At 43.8% G+C, this 18,160-nt stretch overlaps 1 protein-coding gene across 6 annotated transcripts in view; it reads right to left on the minus strand.

Moving 5' to 3' along the window:
• PSME4 (proteasome activator subunit 4) overlaps positions 1–18,160 on the minus strand; it is a 141,561-nt gene that overhangs the window by 9,863 nt on the left and 113,538 nt on the right. For all 6 annotated transcript variants that reach the window (XM_053245680.1, XM_053245687.1, XM_053245697.1 and 3 more), the window contains 11 exons: positions 17,008–17,161; positions 16,568–16,637; positions 13,986–14,111; positions 13,034–13,186; positions 10,434–10,538; positions 10,010–10,101; positions 7,856–7,987; positions 5,522–5,730; positions 5,250–5,335; positions 4,201–4,329; positions 2,452–2,607 (listed from right to left, as the gene is read on the minus strand). In XM_053245680.1, the coding sequence (XP_053101655.1) occupies positions 2,452–2,607; positions 4,201–4,329; positions 5,250–5,335; positions 5,522–5,730; positions 7,856–7,987; positions 10,010–10,101; positions 10,434–10,538; positions 13,034–13,186; positions 13,986–14,111; positions 16,568–16,637; positions 17,008–17,161 (1,412 nt within the window). The remainder of the gene's footprint in view (positions 1–2,451; positions 2,608–4,200; positions 4,330–5,249; positions 5,336–5,521; positions 5,731–7,855; positions 7,988–10,009; positions 10,102–10,433; positions 10,539–13,033; positions 13,187–13,985; positions 14,112–16,567; positions 16,638–17,007; positions 17,162–18,160) is intronic.

Consider the following 18,160-nt stretch of genomic DNA (forward strand, 5'->3'; position numbering starts at 1 on the left):
TTTTCCAATAGTAAATACTGTACAATCACAGAGAACAAAAATTCATGGCCAAATTTCTTTCTTTCTTTGCATTATAGCAAATTAGACCAACAATCTGTTTAGAGACTCCTGCCTGTTGCATATCAGTACTTACAAGGCAGACTGGTGTCTTCTAACCAAATGTCTTTCATTAAAATCAAAATGGAGAGTAAGACACTGGGAAGGGCTTCCCTTGGGAAGACATGGGAGATCGACTCCTCTCCCTGCAGCCCCATCAGTCAGGCATAACTGACCTTCCACCTGGTGGCAGAAACAGCCCTTGTCTATACAGAATGCATAGATAGGTGATGTGTCATATATGGAAGACAACAGTGGAGTAATCATCCTAAGACTTGACAGCTCAGACCAAAGAAAAGCAAGATTACAGTAACTGATAAAGCAAGGTTTCCATGGCAACATGGTCACAAGAGATAATACACAAATTAGCATTTGGTTGATTTGTGCTGCGGTTCTGTAAGGATACACCATCCATCTGACCAATTGCAAATTTGTTCTGCAAATTAGTCCCAAAAAATTGCATTGCTATTAAAGAGGGAATAGAAAATACGATTTAATAAAAGTAAACCTGGATGAACATCTAGGTAATGGCATTAGAAAGAAATGCTCAGCTGAGGGGGCAGTTCTAAGATTGCAAAATTGCAAGGATTAAACCTAACAATGTTTTTCAGCTTTCCTGATGGGCAGTCTACTGAACTAAGTAGCAGTTTCCAAAATCTAAGGCTGAACAGGAAACAAAATGTTTCAGGCTGCCATCTGTAACCAACAATGAAGTGGCCCTGGTAACTTAGCACTTTCCCCATTCCTCCCTATTGACTAATATTTCACCCATACGTGAACAAGACTCTGTCCTCAATACACATTTCATATAGTCACAATATCACATTGTAGCAGCAGCTAGCACATGCTACGCAAATTTATGTTGGGTTGTTTAATATACAGTTGACCTTTTAACACTAGAGATAGGAGAAATGCATTTGGAAACTGTGCAAAAACAGTGCAACAATCCTTACTCAAAGAACTACAAGAGAGAGGCATACAGGAACAAAGGGCATGATCCAGTAAAGGTAAGCACTTTTCAAGTCCTACTGAATTCAAATGGGGAAGTTTTAAGCATATGCTTAAAATAACCTATTGATAGCAGTGAAGACTGTGGTTGCTAAACATTGGAATCTAAGGGACCACTGCATAAAGGAGAGATAAAAGGCAGTAAAGGGGAACTTTTGCTATAGTCAAAATGGCACCTTCTGTTTTATATTAGACCACTACATCTTCTCTTCTTGCTCTACATGCTCCTTCTTGGACCCTTCACTCTGCAAGTATCAGTCTTTTTGTTCAGCCTAAGATTATCCTCCTTATTACCTGCCTGCATACTTTCCCCATGCAGCTCCCCACCACTGGAACAGAGCATTGGTTCACTTACCATGGAGGCTTCTTGTATTGACGTAAAAGGTAAAGTGTGCCATCAAGTCGATTTCGACTCCTGGCGCCCACAGAGCCCTGTGGTTGTCTTTGGTAGAATACAGGAGGGGTTTACCATTGCAATCTCCCGCGCAATATGAGATGATGCCTCTCAGCATCTTCCTATATCGCTGCTGGCTGATATAGGTGTTATACCAGTGGGGATTCAAACTGGCAACCTTCTGCTTGTTAGTCAAAGATCTTCCCGCTGTGCCACTTAAGGTGACTGAAAATCCAAAGAAGGGTTTTTGTTTGTTTGTTTTGTTTGTTTGAATAGCAAGAGAGGAGGTTAAAGAACAGAGATTGAATCAAGAGGAAATAGCAAAAAGATTCGAATACACCAAGGAAAATATAATTTATGAAGAAAACAGAACAAATCTGCCCAGAGCTACGCAGGGCTGAAATAACTGGGGCAGGGCTAGCCCCCTCAGGCTCTAGTAGGCTTCTGTTTCTTTTAGCTAATTACCATCGTCCTGCCTAGGAGCACATGAGGGGGATAACCCATAGAGATGTCCTTGACTCCAGTAGCTGAGAATGACTTTTCACCTGGCATCCCACTTTGCTGTTTTGACATTCAAACATGTCAGCCATACACATCTATTCATCCTGGCTTTTCCCAATTTCTCTCCTTCCCTTTTAATTTCCTCCCTAACATGTCTTGTCTTTAATCTTTAGACTGTAAGCTTGCAGGTAGGGCTGCTTTATTTTGCACAGCATCTAGCAATTTTAGGCACAATAACAATATTATCAGTGTTAACTCTCTGCTTGGTAATCTATGGATTTTAACACTAATGGAAAATTTAAAAGCATATATGTAATTTTTCCACTGGAATCAGTGAGATTTGGTGCTGCTTTAACTGGGTCATTCTCAAAGCTACAAAGTTCCACTTTTATTCCACAAGTATGAAACCTGCACAAGTTATCAAGATATGTGAGCAACAAATATTTATTCACCTCAAGCTGCTCATCTTCTAGTAATTGTATAACCAGCCATCTGATATCATCTACTGCTTCTTCATTGTTTAAGAAGATAAAAAGATTATAAAACACCATGGTCTGGAGGTAGGTTAGAACTGTGTACCTAGCATGCCAGGAACTACTCTTTGCTGTCTGCAAAAAAGCAAAACAAAAACAAAACAGTAGCAATCAGAAAAACAGATAAACAGGCTTATTCTTAAAGAGAAAAGGATATGCCTAAAATCAAACCATCTTCCAGAGACAGAGAAAAATAAGACTCTTCATAGTTAAAGTTTACAGTGGGGAATGGGGGTGGGGGAGAGAAAACCTAGTTTTATTATTTTCATTATTTAATTTTGTTGCAGGAAAAGTGGCCCCCCTCATTCTGAAAGATGACAGAACTTCAAATGATTTTTACTATGCTGCTCCAATGTTCATCTCCGGGTGCCTGCCAATCCCCACTGTATCCCACCCACCCCTGGCTCCAGCTTAGCTCTTGAACAATTCCGAATATGGAATTCTTACAAAATTTCCAAAATAGAAAACTACAGCTTGCCTCCAAATCAGAATCGGAAAGCCAATTCAAACAACTGTTTCCGATTCTGGTTTGCAGGCAAACTATGTTTTGAACACACCACAGTCTGCACAATTCAGATGTAACAACAAACTGCAGTTTACTGCAAACCTGGAAGACATCAAAGCACCCGAGGGAAGGCGGCACTGCGCCAGCCCAAAGCACATTCCCAACAGCCAGCCTATAGTCTGGATATTCTATGTGAACCAAGTTAAAGTGTGTGCCTGGCTCTATTTAGTGCACTGATGGTATCATTAGGAAGGCAGCTGGTCTAAGAGAGAAAAATGGGACCTAACAGTGGGAGGGGAAAGACTACAGCGCATTATGCCCAAGCGTGTCTTGGAGGAGGAAAGAGCGGAAGTAGCTGGCCTGTTGCCTCCTGGCCAAATTACTACTTGTAATAATTTGCCTGGAAATCCTTCAACAAATGCTCACGCCCTCTTCCGAAGTCCTGACTTGCTCTCTGAGAGCCGTGAAAGGAAAGGAAAGAATGTGATCTATCTATATGCACACATGTAAAGCCAGTTCCCAACATTCCATCATACTCTAGTATGACCAAGCAATGCAATTGGAAAAACAGTTGTGAAAGAGCCAAACTTATTACTTACTCCAGACACTGGGCTTACTGGGCAGAGATTACATGTAAGCTGAACCATAGTGGTGGTCCCAAGTGCAGCCTTTTACTTTCACCCATAAGAGTGAATGGTCTTATTCACTCGTATAAGAAAAAGTAAAGTGCTAGCCTTAGGGCTACTCTTGTGGCAAGGGCCAAGCTTGTTATCCGTTTCCAACCCTGGGTATCCCAGCTTTCACTTACAGGGACCCTCTGAGGCAGTGATGGGATGCAAAATGGAGAAGCTCCGCACCCCATAGCGGTATTTGCAATATATAGATCCTCCCCTCCACACATAACTGGTCTAACCTAACGATGGACATTTTGTTAGTCAGCAAGTAATATACAAGTTGATGGAAGTGCCCAAGCAGAAAGTGTTTTCTGCCAGTTGTTGGCTCCAGGGAAGTCAATGCCACAATGAAATGCCTTCAGGCCAGGGTTCTCAAACCTCAGTCCCCAGATGTTGTTGGACTACAACTTTCATCATCTCAAGCCACAATGTCCAAAGGGGGATGCCATTGGTATACAGTTTGTATACAGTCTGAAAAGCATCACGCACTTGTTTTAGCACCGGAAGTACCAAAGGCACTTGTTGAGGATACAGCAATCCCTGAGACATTAATGATAAGCACATCTTCGCATCTCTCTTCAGTTCATCGTAGCTATTATCATTCTCTACTGGTGCAATCTGTACAAGCAACAACAGAAAAAGTAAGCAAACATGCTTGGTTGAAGCAAAGAGCCAGAAACATTTTATTGTTGTAAATTTAATGTGGGAGAGAGCACATTAAGGAATGCCACAAATCATAACATCCTCTCTTTTATGAACATGAGTGAACAATGAAATATTTAAGCCAAAAAGAAAAAAGAAAAATCCTTAGTGCTGTGCTGAGGTGAAGTTATAACAACACTGTATGCAATGCACATAAGGTAACTCATATCATGGGCAATGTGAACGCTACCCTGCTGTCCACGTAGGGACTGAGGTGTCACAATGCAGGAAGTATGAAAGCACACTTCTGAGAGCCGACATGACCCCGTTGCAGTCTAATCTGGAAAGCGCCCTTCAAAAACCAAACACAAGACAACTTTCCTGTCCCAAAGTTTGTCATCTTTCACCATGGGATAGTTTCTGACCTTCTTGTAGCAAGGATTAGAGGTAAATCAAACACCATCTATAGAATTTCACCAAGCGAGTGTCAAGAGTATACGGAATCATTCCTCTCAGACACACCATATATCAGCCCCTGTATTTTTAAAATGCAACCCCACCCACTTTTATCAACCAATGCAACCTGCCAAGATGATAGTGCAGAATGGGCAGAGCCGTGGTCCATGTGCCCGTGTCCCTCAAATAAATACAGCTGGAAATGATTTTTATTTTACAACTGTATTTTAAAATATGCTAAATCAACTAAATGAAGTATTTTTTTTAAAGCCTAAAGTGTTATATTTGTTCCTGAGCTGAATTCTATCTGTTGTTTTCTGTCTTTTTTTTCTTTTCTTTTTTTTTTGAGTCAAGGAAATGTGTCATGCATTGTGTGCTTAATACTTTCAGAAACCACCTCTGCAGCCTAAAGCTAACCAACTGAGTAGCAAACAGCATACCTTGAAGAACAATGGCAACAGCTGAAGCTGTTCTGTCACAGCAGTGGAGAAGGCCCTCCCAGCACTTGCCATCAACCACTTCAGAACTGTTGAGGGTGAAAGAAAAGCAGACACAACAGCTCAATACAAGGCCAGAAGAATTCAACAGGACAGGTGCAGGACTCAAAGTCCTACTTTCAAACCAGCAACTACCTTAAAAGATGTCCTACATTCTCAACTAAGTACGGCTGAATGTTTAACTTGGTTCTTACAAGTGAAGCAGAGTCACTTACTGGTTTTCAAGAGTTTAATGCCCTGAGTTCGCTCATCTTCATCTCCAATTCCATTCTCTTCCATTACATGATTCTGAATTTCTTCATCCGCTTCCATAAGGGGTTTGAGTTTTTCAAGTATCCGGAGAGTAAACTCATGGACATGGGGGGACTTGGTTGGAGCAGTATTTGGTAAGGAAACATCTATCATGAAGATGTATGTCAACACACTATATAAAACAAAGAGTATGCACAATTAATGTTGCTATGCAGCCTAAAAGGAAGCATTCAGCAATGGTCACAACAAGCATCTCCATCCCTACTCTTCAGAAAACACACTCAATCACTTCCTGAAGGTACTGAAGAGCTGAGCTACACATCCAGAGGAATCATGAGCCTTCTTGGGACTGCCTGACTTCAGAATTTGGGTGGCAGGGGAGGGGGGTGCATGTTTAAAGCTGAACCTCAGGCAGAGTTATCTCCAACCTGCTGAGATACCTTTTAACTAGAGAATGTTCAACCTGTATTAATGCACATCTCTGTTCATTCTCCTTTTTTAAAAGAAACAAAAATTTAAAAAATCTGCTTTGGTGACATATCTCCCCTGGGATTATACCTCTTCAAAAGGCAGGAGTGTGTGTGTGTGGGGGGGGTGCATATCAGTGTGGAGTTGGGGAGACAGGGGGTGGAGGAGGGTCTTCTGGAGTTTTTCCTTCATACTGCTAGATGCCTTGTAAATTGTGCATGCCACAACTTCTGCATTATCACTGCAGTATAGAGTGTACTCCAAAGGTTTTCTTGTTATGCAGGTGCTTGTGTTTTGAATTTGCTTAACGGAGAAGAGGGGCAGTTGAGGAGAGGTTGTCTGTATTAAAAAGTTTAAAATCTTCAAGAAAATGCATGTGACAGGGAAAAATTTTATGACAGGGCAGGGGGGATTAGCACCAGCATAATCCTGCTCAGGGGTGTAGCAAGGTTGGAGTGGGCCCAGAAACAAGATTTTAAAATGGGGCCCCCCTCACTGAAGCTCCGCTCATGAAGTAAAGAAATCTTAAATGAGGCCGAATAGTAGTAACAAAATTGTGGACGATGCATGTCATTTAATGGTACTAGAGAAAGACGTGCCGTTCTGGTAGCTCCAGGTCTTAACACTCACATCAATTTCGGAGGATGAATACAACTGAAGGAAGCCCAGACGGGTGCGTGGCTGGAGGAGTCAGTCATGTAACTTGCCTTTGGGGGGGGGCCTGCAAGGCAGTGGGCCCCCAGACAACTGTCTCCCCTTGCCCTATTATAGTTACGCTCCTGATCCTGCTTGGTACTGATAAGTGCGCTTGAATAAGGTTTCCTAATTTTATTTCCGAATTGGAATTGCTGTTCAATGATGGAACAGATGGCTTCATACAGTCATGGGCTCTCCTCTGCTCAAGGTTTGCTAACAGAGGCTGGACAGCCACCTGTCAAGGAGACTGTAACAGCTGCCTGCACTGAGCAGCGGGTTGGACCAGAAGGCCTCCACAGTAACCTTCCCAGCTCTAACATACAAAGGGTTCTGTGATTAAGGTAGCCAAAGTCACTTTCTTCATAAGAGCCACATGAAAAGTCTGGGAGGGTATCAGCACATCTGTATATTCTCCCAGCAGCCTCTGCTGAAGATTACCATAAGCTTGGGCTTCTTGTCACCCACATTCTCTCCACCAGCAGACCAAGACGGGAGTCCCCTTGGGACAATGGGCCATTTTCTCATTCCCTTTTTTGGATGTAATCTGCTTTGTGAACTTCCCTTGTTGAAAAGCATAACAATAACAATTCTCTCCTTAAGGCTCCATTTCTTTTGATTTTTTATTGGGTGGGAAAACATTCTGGAAAGCTTTCCATCTATAGTTTAGAGTTTTATTTCTGCTGCCTCAAGTCTTCATTTTGGAAATGGCCTTAGTGTTTTTAAATGCAGTTTTATGGTTTCGTTTTGATATTGTAATATTATTGTGTTTTAATTTTGAAAGCCACCACGTGTAATATCTTTATAATAATGGAAAGGCGGGATATAAATTTTCAAAAATAAATAAAAATTAAAATTATCATGATGGAAAAAAGCATACTTCCCTTGCTTTCAAGTGATACATGCGTCTCAGAATAGTCATTCCCTCCTTTGTTTGTGAGAAAAGGAAGAATGTATCTTCCGAGATGGTGCCACTCTTAGTTTAAGTTCTTGTCTTTAAAATAAACATTAAAAAGAAAATCTACTGCACAATTAACCAGAGGCACCTTTTTAAAAAACAACAACAAACCATCAGCCATTTTATACAATGTTGCTGCCCTAAACACAGTGCAAGGATTTCAGAAGGCCGTACTAACCTTCCTATCCTCTCCCTGACATTCTTGTAAACTTGAGTGAGTTTAGGTTCCAGGTACTTCAGCAATCTGTGCAGTAGCTCCGGTACTCGCCACTCTTGCTGTGCAAGGCCACCTTGCAGGACATACAATCGACTGGGGAAAAAGAAAAGAGACACACACATATACTGATTGAACTTAGAACATAGAAAGCTGTACTTTAGCTTCTCCAAAAGACCAAAGGCAAGACATACAGAAGCCTACTCTTGCTCACAGAAGGAAAGCTGATTATACCATTTTACGCTTACCAAGTAGGGTTGTGCACAAAACCGGATGGCCTGGTTCGGGTGGAGGCCGAATTGGCCTCGAACTGGACCGGGCCAGTTTGGTTTTGCCCCCCTTGAATCCCCCGGTTCAGTTTGGCTTGGGGGGGGGGGGTTCCCCGCGAGACAGATGTTCTTCCTCCCCCTGCTGACCTCTGTTTTGCTAAAAAGCACCCAGTTCAGGGAATCTTCAGCCCTTTCCTCCATCACGGTGGCCATTTTGTAGGCCTTTTGTAGGCCTTAACACATGCGCAATGGGCCCCTGCATGGTTCATGCGCTTTTTAGCAAAATGGAGGCCAGGGAGGGGGAACATCCATGGACCCCCCTCCTCCACTGCCTCGGAGAAAAAAGCCCCCAGAGGGGACAAGTACTTGCAAGCCCCCCTCGGGGCAGGGTGCTGGCTCGACATTGAGCCTTCAAACTGAACTGGTTTGACACCTGTTTGCACATCCCTATTCCCAAGTACAAAGTGGCTGATATCCACAGCAGCCTTACACGGGTACCACTAGCACACCCACGCTGCTGCACACTTTCTCTGAAGCACAGTGGGGAGAGGGGAGGGCCAGCGTGGTGTAGTGGTTAGAGTGCTGGACTAGGACCGGGGAGACCCGAGTTCAAATCCCCATTCAGCCATAATACTAGCTGGGTGACTCTGGGCCAGTCACTAATAATAATAATACTTCCACTTTTGTGCAAGAGTGCAAATACTTGCTGGCGCTTGCCCGTTCTCTGGAAGTCTTCTGTTAGACCAGAAACACATCACTTGATGACCAGCAATGTGTGATGCAATATGTGATGATGATCGCTTGATGACCAGCAATGTGTTTCTGGTCTTGCTGAACACTTCCAGAGCACGGGTGACCTCTGAAAAATGTGTGTCCTCTTACACAAGACCACCTGTGCTTCAGAGAGCGTGCAACAGCACATGTTAGGAGTGTCTGCATTAGCCTGCTCTGGTTGTCAGCCAGTGAATGTATTCTTAGTCATGGAGTCCTGACATTGTAGAAGTACAACTTGTATAGATAGCAAGGATAGTTCAAAGGTCACATTGATCTGTGTGAGTTAAAGGGAAAGATTTCCCTCTACAATCGCACCCTCAGAGAACCTCTACATCCTCCTGCATTCATCAACGCGATTGTTTCAGTTGTCATCCCTTTCCCTTTGCAAAAAAACCCAGTCTCATTCGTGCTTGTTCTTATCAGCACTATGAATAGCATATGCAGTTACGAGTTGCCTTCTACTTAGCTTAGCCTTGCCTACTCTGAATTGGCAGTAAATCCCCAAGGCCTCAGCAGAGGTTTTTAACTTCCTAACACCCGTAGATCATCAACTGTACTATGCTCAGATTTTTATCATATATATTGTTCATGATTTGAAAAATGAATTCACAGATGTTCAACACAACAAATTTAAGAACGTACAGCACAAAATCAGACATGGTGGTACTGCTGTGATGCCAACACCATCTGCCAACCAGTTAAAACTTTCCCTGAAGCAAATAAGTTTTTCTTGGATATCCAAGCTACAGAACAGCAACAGTGACTACAGCACTTAGGATATGAACCTACCACTATTACATGCTAGGAGAGGAATATAGGAAGCTGCCTTATACCAAGACAGATCATTGGTACATCTAAGCTCAGTTTCGTCGTCATTGACTAGTAGGGGCTCTCCAACGTTTCAGGCAGGAGTCTCTCAGAGCCCTACTGAAGATGCCAGGGAGTGAATTTGTAACCTTATGCATGCAAAGCAGATGCTCTTCCACTGAGCTATGGACCCAACCAATCTGTTTTGTGTAATCCCAAGCCCCACTGTTAATATTGCCTTGTCCCTTAAAGGGATAAGATGGTTTACCATGCATCAACAAATGACCCTCCTTCACCACTCAATGGAGACTCCAACAACAATTCAAACAACCAGTGCAGTTTCCGAGGGTCCCTGCTCTCCTGTATTGAGAAAAAGCAAAAAAAAGCAAAGTCATTTCTGGTAAGCTTCTGAAAAAAATAATTTCATATCAAACATTTGTTCTATATAAGAGGGATGCCCGCAAAGCTGAAGCTTGGCCCTATGTGCACCAGGCAGACCACGAGAGAGCTCCACATTCAGATAAGTGGAAGATAAAATGATAGCCAACATGAGACACATCAGAAGAAGGGGGAAGCAGAGATGAGCAGGCAGCAACACTCCATGAACTAGGAAAAAAGATGTGAGAGGATGACAAAACTAGTGGGAGCGCAAGGTAACTGGCATTCAACTAAAATGAATGTACAGGACTTACACATGATGTTGCTATACATGTTCCCCAGTCATTGTAAGTTTCCACTGTAATGTTGGATAAAGCGGTTCTAAGAAGTGGACACAACAGCTTCCAGAGGTTCTCTACCTGTATCAAAGATAGGCAAATATGATATCTTGTCAGAGGTGAAGCTAGGTAATTTGGGACCCTGGACCTTATGAGCTTATAGGGCCCCCCTGCAAAATAAGCATCCTCTCCGTACATATACATTTCACCACAAACCCACAGGTCTGGGCCAGAGTGCATTTGGGAAAGAAAAAAGACCACACAAGACCCAATGGATTTACACAGCTTCTTGATCATTCACAAATTAACTGGGACACAACCCGTTTCTCTTGCTCCACAGTTCAAACACAAAACCAACTTGGACATATAGTGCATTCGTAAGGAAAATAAATTAAAACCACATGCCCCTTGCTTCACAGTTCTCATGCAGACCTTTTGGATCACAAACCAACTTGAGCAAAGTGTGTTTGTTTAAAAAAAACACCTGTTTGTTTATTCAAATGTAACAGTTAGTTTCACTTTCACTAGGTGCGTTATCACTATGGATAGAGATAACTCTTCCTGGCAGATTTACTGCAGTAGGGGGGAATTCATTAAAAATAAAATGATTGACTGATTTCCTTGAAATCAAAATACACAGTCTTGCTATCTTGGGCTACATATGTGCCCAATTTCAAAACTCTAATGAAAAGGGTTGGGCAAAAGTGTATGTCTGGGGTGCGGGGGGGGATGTTGCACTTTTTTAAAAAAATGAAGACAAAGGACAGAATCCTTCATGTGGGGGATGTAATGATGGTCTAAGAGGGGGCTTCAGTTCCAGAAGTTTTTGTTATTTTCTACCATGAAACAAGCTACATAGGATTTTTGACTTTTTTTAAAATTCAAAAAATCATTAAAAATCAATGGATTGACCAATCTGTTTCAAGAATATAGTGTCCTGCTACCACATCCTGCATCTGTGTCAAATTTCAGAACTGTAGGCCAAGCCATTCTGGAACTGTAGATTCTGCTGCATGAAAAAGTACTTCTTTGGTGGTCCTGAATTTCCCGACCTTCAGTTTCATGGCATGCCCTCAGCTCTTACATAGGAAGATAGGAAGCTGCCATATCCTGAGTCAGACCACTGGTCCATCTAGCTCAGTACTGTCTGCACAGACTGGCAGCAGCTTCTCCAAGGTTGCAAGCAGGAATCTCTCTCAGCCCTATCTTGGAGATGCCAGGGAGGGAACTTGAAACCTTTCCAGAGCAGCTCCATCGCCTAAGGGGAATATCTTACAGTGCTCACACATCAAGTCTCCCATTCATATGCAACCAGAACAGAACCTGCTTAGCTAAGCGGGGGCGGGGGGAGTAATGCTTGCTACCACAAGACCAGCTCGCTCTTGACTGTGAGCTTCCCAGAGGCATCTGGTGGGCCACTGTGTGAAACAGGATGCTAGACTAGATAGACCTTTGGCCTGATCCAGCAGGGCTATTATAATTTTCTGAAATGAAACAAGCTACTTATAGGACTTATTGCATTTTTTTAAAATTCAAAAAAAAAAAATCATTAAAAATCAAGTGATTGACCAATCCATTTCAAAATCAATCCACAGAGTCCTGTTGCCTGTTCTATATCTGTGCCAAATTTCAGAACCCTAGGCCAAGCCATTCCAGAAGTATAAAAGGGGGCCTCTTTTCCCCTGGGGAACTTCATGGGGCACTCTAGGAGAATGGGCACACAGACTTGGGCCCCCAGGTCCATGCCTAATAGTGTCCCTGTATCTTGTAATGTCTCTCTCAACATAGGAATTAATCTCTTACAAGGACACTTACAAGAACTCTTACCTGCTCTCTGCTGCCCCTTCCAGCTTCCTGCTGGGGCAGCATGAATCCCAGAAAGCCCCATGCGCTGTCAGTATGCTCATGGCATCTGCACATGCATGGGCACCATGTGTGTGCTCAGCAACACCATGCTCCGCCACTCAGCTGCCCTCCATGGATGTCCATCAGCCATTTGAGTATGCAGCACAGCACTCAACTGCCTGCTGACCACTGCACATGTGCAGAGGCCAGTTGAGTGGCAGGGGTGGGGTGGCCTCTCTGTGGAATCCTGTTAGCTTCCTGGGCTTTCTGCACGATGGTGGGTGCCACCAGAAGCAACGTTAGCAGTTTTTTCACAAGTATATCCCCGCTGCCCTCTGCGCGCCCCCTCCTCGGAACCACCTTCACCGTGAAAGACTTGCAAAGTGCAAGCCATTTTACTAGTGTCTATATATGTGCATGTGTGTGAGCGCACACACACGACTATATATATGTGCATGCATACACATACATATATATCTCACAGTAGGAAACTAAAAATAGGTTCTCTACAAGCCGTAATCCTCCAAGTCTGCTGTTCCAGGCTGGCTGGAAATCTGGGCAGGACCATTTGGGTGAGAATGCAGGAAAAAGATATAGTGTCATTTTTTTGTTGCAGGTTTGTTATTTATTTAAATACCCCACTTTTTAAGGAATTCAATGTAGGTTTTGAAATAGTAAAGCAACTGAAATCTCCCTCTCTCTTTTTCCAAGTTCCACAAAAGAAGCACTACCTTTTCAAATGTCCAGTGTTTCGACCCTCTTATTAAGCCAGCTATAATCTCAGCTACACATCGCTGGGGACTTTCATGAGAATCTACTGCCAGACGTTCTAAGTGGGGCTTCAGGACAGGCAAGAAGGCATCATCAAAGTTTCTGAACAGGCCCTATCAAAACAAGACATGTTACGATGTTAAGCCTAAAGATCCTTCATTACTTTTATAAGAGCACATTCCTACTTTCAGTGTTAAAAAAAAAAGCTAATTCTTTGCAATGCATCAGCACATCTGAAGGGGGGTGGGGAGCATTTCCATCCCCTTCCATTAATATTATGCACACTTTTAAAGTCTATGTTTTTAATACATGTTAGACATAGAGATGTAAAACTTCCAGAAAGTTTGATGGGGGGGAGGGAACTATCCTCCCTGGTTTTCCCCCAAGGGGGAAATGGAAATTCTGGAGGAAATTGAAATATATGCATTACTTTCCCCCCCAGTGTCCTTTAGTGTTCCAACTCAAAAGCTATGGCACCACAGAGACAGGAGTGAACTTATGAAGCTGAACCCGAAGCAGATGGGAAAGAAAAGCAGCTCCTCAATCATAGTTTCCCTGTTGTGTGTCTGGAACTTCAAACCATTGAGTGGGTTCTCACCTATGGCTAGCACAAACTGTGGTGTTGCAGTCTTTCTGAACCTAGCTACGGTGTGTGTCTTGAAAGAACTCATTGGTTTGGGGCTGTGCGACTTGCAGCTTTTCTACAAAATATTTTTATATGCAAGATCCCCCTAAGTGTGTGGGTATTTTTTTTCTATAATGGAAATCTTACAGAAAACCATTGTGTGAAGACTCTAGCATGACATAACTGATACAAATGCTTAATCATGAGTCATTGAGTGTAACAATATTCATGCTGATTTATTGTTTTCTTGGAGAGGCAAATAATTATAACAATAGGAAAGGAGTTACCTTGAAGAGGCAAAATCTGCGAGGGTTAAATTTATCTTTTCCTTTTCTGTCTTCTAAAGAGAGAAACTTGATTAACTGCTCAACAAACTTTGGATCTGAAAAATGATCGAAAATGACTTGCTCTGCCTGTAAAAAAAGAAACAGCAGCATACTGGAATTAAAGTGCAGCTAATTAGTACAAGGGCAAAGAGTCTTGAATTGGGGGGAAATATTCAGTATAAGCAAGCACAAAGTGATGCATGTTGGGGCAAAAAAACCCCAACTTCACATATACAGTGATGGAGTCTGAGCTGTCAGTGACTGACCAGGAGAGAGATCTCGGGGTTGTGGTGGACAGCTAGTTGAATGTGTCGAATTAATGTGTGGCAGTTGTGAAAAAGACAAATTTCGTGCTAGAGATAATAAGGAAGGGGATTGAAGATAACTGCTAATATTATCATGCCCTTATACAAATCTATGGTACAGCCACATTTGGAGTACTACATACAGTTCTGGTCACTGTATCTTAAGATGGGCACTGGAGAAGGTCTTTTCAGGAACTGAGGACAAGAGCTCACTCGCCTGGGCACCTCCTTTCTTGCCTTCCTCTCAGGGCACACAGGTCTATCAGTACTCCTGGGAAGGTGAGGGAGGGGCTGCCCATCAGTCCTCACAGACCAGATCTGGTCTCTATGGGAGCTAATGTCATGCTCTCCCGTGGCCTGGGTGCCTCCTTTCTATATATGCCTCTAAATACAGTTACAGGGGAACAGCAGCAGGAGAGAAGGCATGCCTTCACCACTTGCTGCGGGCTTCTCAAAGGCATCCAGTAGACCACTGTGGGGAACAGGATGCTGGACTAAAGAAGTCTTGGGCCTGATCCAGCAGGGCTGTTCTTATCTGCATAGTGTTTTGTTTCAAAGTAGGCCTTGGAGATGGTGTCTAGCCTTCAACAGCACTGAGAACCATGCTTCAATAGGACTGCTCATCCAAAAGCAGCAGTATTTTGCACCAACACTTAATTCAAGTGGGTGCCTGTGAATTTAATGGGAGTTGGACATCAGCTGCTATGCTTCCAACAACTCATTTGATAACCTCCTAATCACCCTTGCTTTCCCATGGAACAATTGCTCAACAGAAGGACAAGATTGGAACTGTCACATTCTTGGCAAGGACAGAGCGTCCTTAAACCTCCAGCTTGGATCTCCTCATGTGGTAGTTTTCTTTAGCAACTTGTTATTTTTGCTCCCTAACCTCTTTCAGTAAGTATGTCCCCTTTCCTTCCTTGGCTTAAGTGAGAGAGTCAGCAACTCACTCAGCCACACAGTACATAAATCAGTTAGACTTGGTATGCTAAAATGATTTGATGAAATAGCAGTCAGACCATTCAAAGACAGCCAGAGGAAATCAATTTGGGGTAGGGGGTCATTGCTCAGTAGCAGAGCACATGCTCTACATGTCTAAAAAGGTCTCAAGTTTGATCCTTGACATTCCATCTCAGGTAACTCAAGTGCTGGAAAAGATCCCTGCCTAAAACCCAATAAAACCACTGCTAGTCAGTGTATTGGAGTAAACAAACTAGTGGTGTGATTAAGCAGAAGGCCATTTAATCAGCTAATGCTTCTCATTTCATGTTTCCCTGATGTAGAGGCCCAATTCACATATGCATGTACATCTCACATTTCATGTTTCCCTGACGTAGAGGCGCAATTCACATATGCATGTACATCACATGGATTTCGGCATTTCTTTACTGAACACTTGGTTAATCACACTGGCTCACATGTTATGTAGCACAGGATTATGTTGGCGTTCCTGATTGGCCCGTGCCACTGCAAGCATCTGAAGCAGTGCTGGGGTCTTGTGCAAAGGTGCAAGCTAGGGATATGCACGAGCTGTTTGTGCACTCCCTTGCGGGGCTCATGCACCCTGGCCATGTGTGTGCCGACACTGCGAGGGGCTGCAGGAAGCAGTGCTGCAACCTCACTGCTTCTAAAACAAGTGCTGGCAAGGGGGAAGGGGCGGGGAGGGGGTGAGCAGGTAAGGAGCTCCTTACCTGAATCTTAAAAAGGTACCCTTCTCTGCCCTGTTTGGTGCTAGAAAAAGGAAGCGCTGATCAGGGTTGTGCTCAAATACCGTGCACTTCAGGAAGGCAACTAACATTGTTTCCCATGTACATTGTGCCAGTGTGCAACTTTAAGTATCTGTTCACTTGAGCTCTTATGCAAGACTCCAGCACTTCCTTAGATGCCTGCAGCAGGGCGGGCCGGTGGGAAACACTGCCTGTGCAACATGCTGCCATCTAATAGGTGAACTGAAATTCAAAAACACAGCATTGGAGGCGATATGAGAAGAGAAAGAAGTTCTGTCTTGTCCTCTTGGATTTATGATGACCAATTCACACATCCAAGTCCATGTTGGAGCCCAAATGATGACCACACATCTGATTTAGTCGTCACCTGCATTTCTATTTTAACTAGGATCAGAGTGGACGCTAGATATGGGCCTTTGGTTACTGAACATGTACCACAATCACACACACACCCCAAAGTTGAATCAGACCATGGTAGACTTTCAGCAGAGCTTACATCTATGGTATTTACCTCTGAAAGTTCGTTTCTGCTCCTCTCAAGCTTTGGTTGCTGCTCCGCAGATGCATAGATCTCCAGGTTTCTAGAAAATGCAGGGGCGGGGGGGAGACAGCCAGCCAAAGTTCAGTACTATTGAACAAAACCAATTCCTGAGTCATCCTTGCAGTAGGTTATAGTTCCCCGGGACAATTACAAAGGGAGGCAGATGTCTAATACCAGGAAAGCAGTCAACATTTGTTCTTTTATTTTTAAAAGGCATATAAGGGCATCCATCTGTTTATTAATTTAGCTCCCCCACACCTCACCAGACAGTTCTATCAAGTCAGGTATGAGCAGGACACAATGCTAACAACTGAGAAGCTGACGAAGAGAGTATCAAGCCAATGTTTGATAGGGGGCTGCTTGACGATGGTCCCTTTCATGCTGACAGGAGGGGGAAAGCCAGCACTTACCGAGGCCAAGTGTAGTACCCCCAGTGTGTCTTCTCTACAAAACAGCAGGACTCCCAGGCTTTCTTCGTCTTTGGTAAACTGGCACTTTCATAACGCAGCCACTGGTTGTCAGGTCTGTCACCAGCCTGGATATCAGAAGACCGAGGGGCTCCACCTGTTTTCAAAAGATTAGTCACTCTATTGAATTTACTGGCAGGCAGTTCCAGCCACAGGATGAGGACATGACATGTCAGCATTTTCACTATGAAGGGCAGTTAAGGCATTTATAGATAATGTTCTTTTATCTGTTTATATTACTTGCTCCAGATGAAATCAGACAGTTTAAGTAATCTGCTGTTTCCATAGATAGCATTCATAAAAACCGTGCTTTAAATGGCAATACAATTTACTAGTGATGTGCACGGTCCGGACCGGCACCGAGGGGGGGTCTCCCTTTAAGGGCAGGGGGGGTAGAACTTACCCCTCCCGCTGCTCTTCCCCCTCCAACGCTGTAGCGTAAAGTGAAGTTTTTGGGGTGGCAGCGTTCCTCGCTGTCGCCCCTGCCCCCGTCGTCGTTAGTAAAGGCTTTGTAAGAGCACCCTTAGAGCAGCATGCATGAGCGTGCGGCGGTGCGCACACGCCCGTCGCCGCCGTGCATGCGCGCGCCGCCGCATGTGCATGCATGCTGCTCTAAGGGTGCTCTTACGAAGCCTTTACTAACGACGACGGGGGCAGGGGCGGCAGCGAGGAACGCTGCCACCCCAAAAACTTCACTTTACGCTACAGCGCCGGAGGGGGAAAAGCGGCAGGAGGGGTAAGTTCTACCCCCCCGCCCTTAAAGGGAGACCCCCCCCTCGGTGCCGGACCGGTCCGGAGGCCTCTTACATGGCCTCCGGACCGGTTCGTGCACACCCCTACAATTTACTAAAGCTGCATTATAACCAAATCCTATTTTAGTCCAATATGATTAATACTATTAAAACAAAATAAAGCATAACTATCAAATGCCTAATACTAGATACTATGGTGGATTACAAGCATTGCAAGTTGGCTTAACCCCGGTCATTGACAGACATGAGAAATAGCATCTTGGGAAGCTGATCAGGCTTAGTTAACACATGAATGAGGCAAAAATCCCTGGAGCTTGTGAGAATTATCTGCTATGTGTGGTGGT

This window comes from Hemicordylus capensis, chromosome 1 (assembly GCF_027244095.1).
Source record: "Hemicordylus capensis ecotype Gifberg chromosome 1, rHemCap1.1.pri, whole genome shotgun sequence".
In the NCBI taxonomy this organism is placed as follows: Eukaryota; Metazoa; Chordata; class Lepidosauria; order Squamata; family Cordylidae; genus Hemicordylus; species Hemicordylus capensis.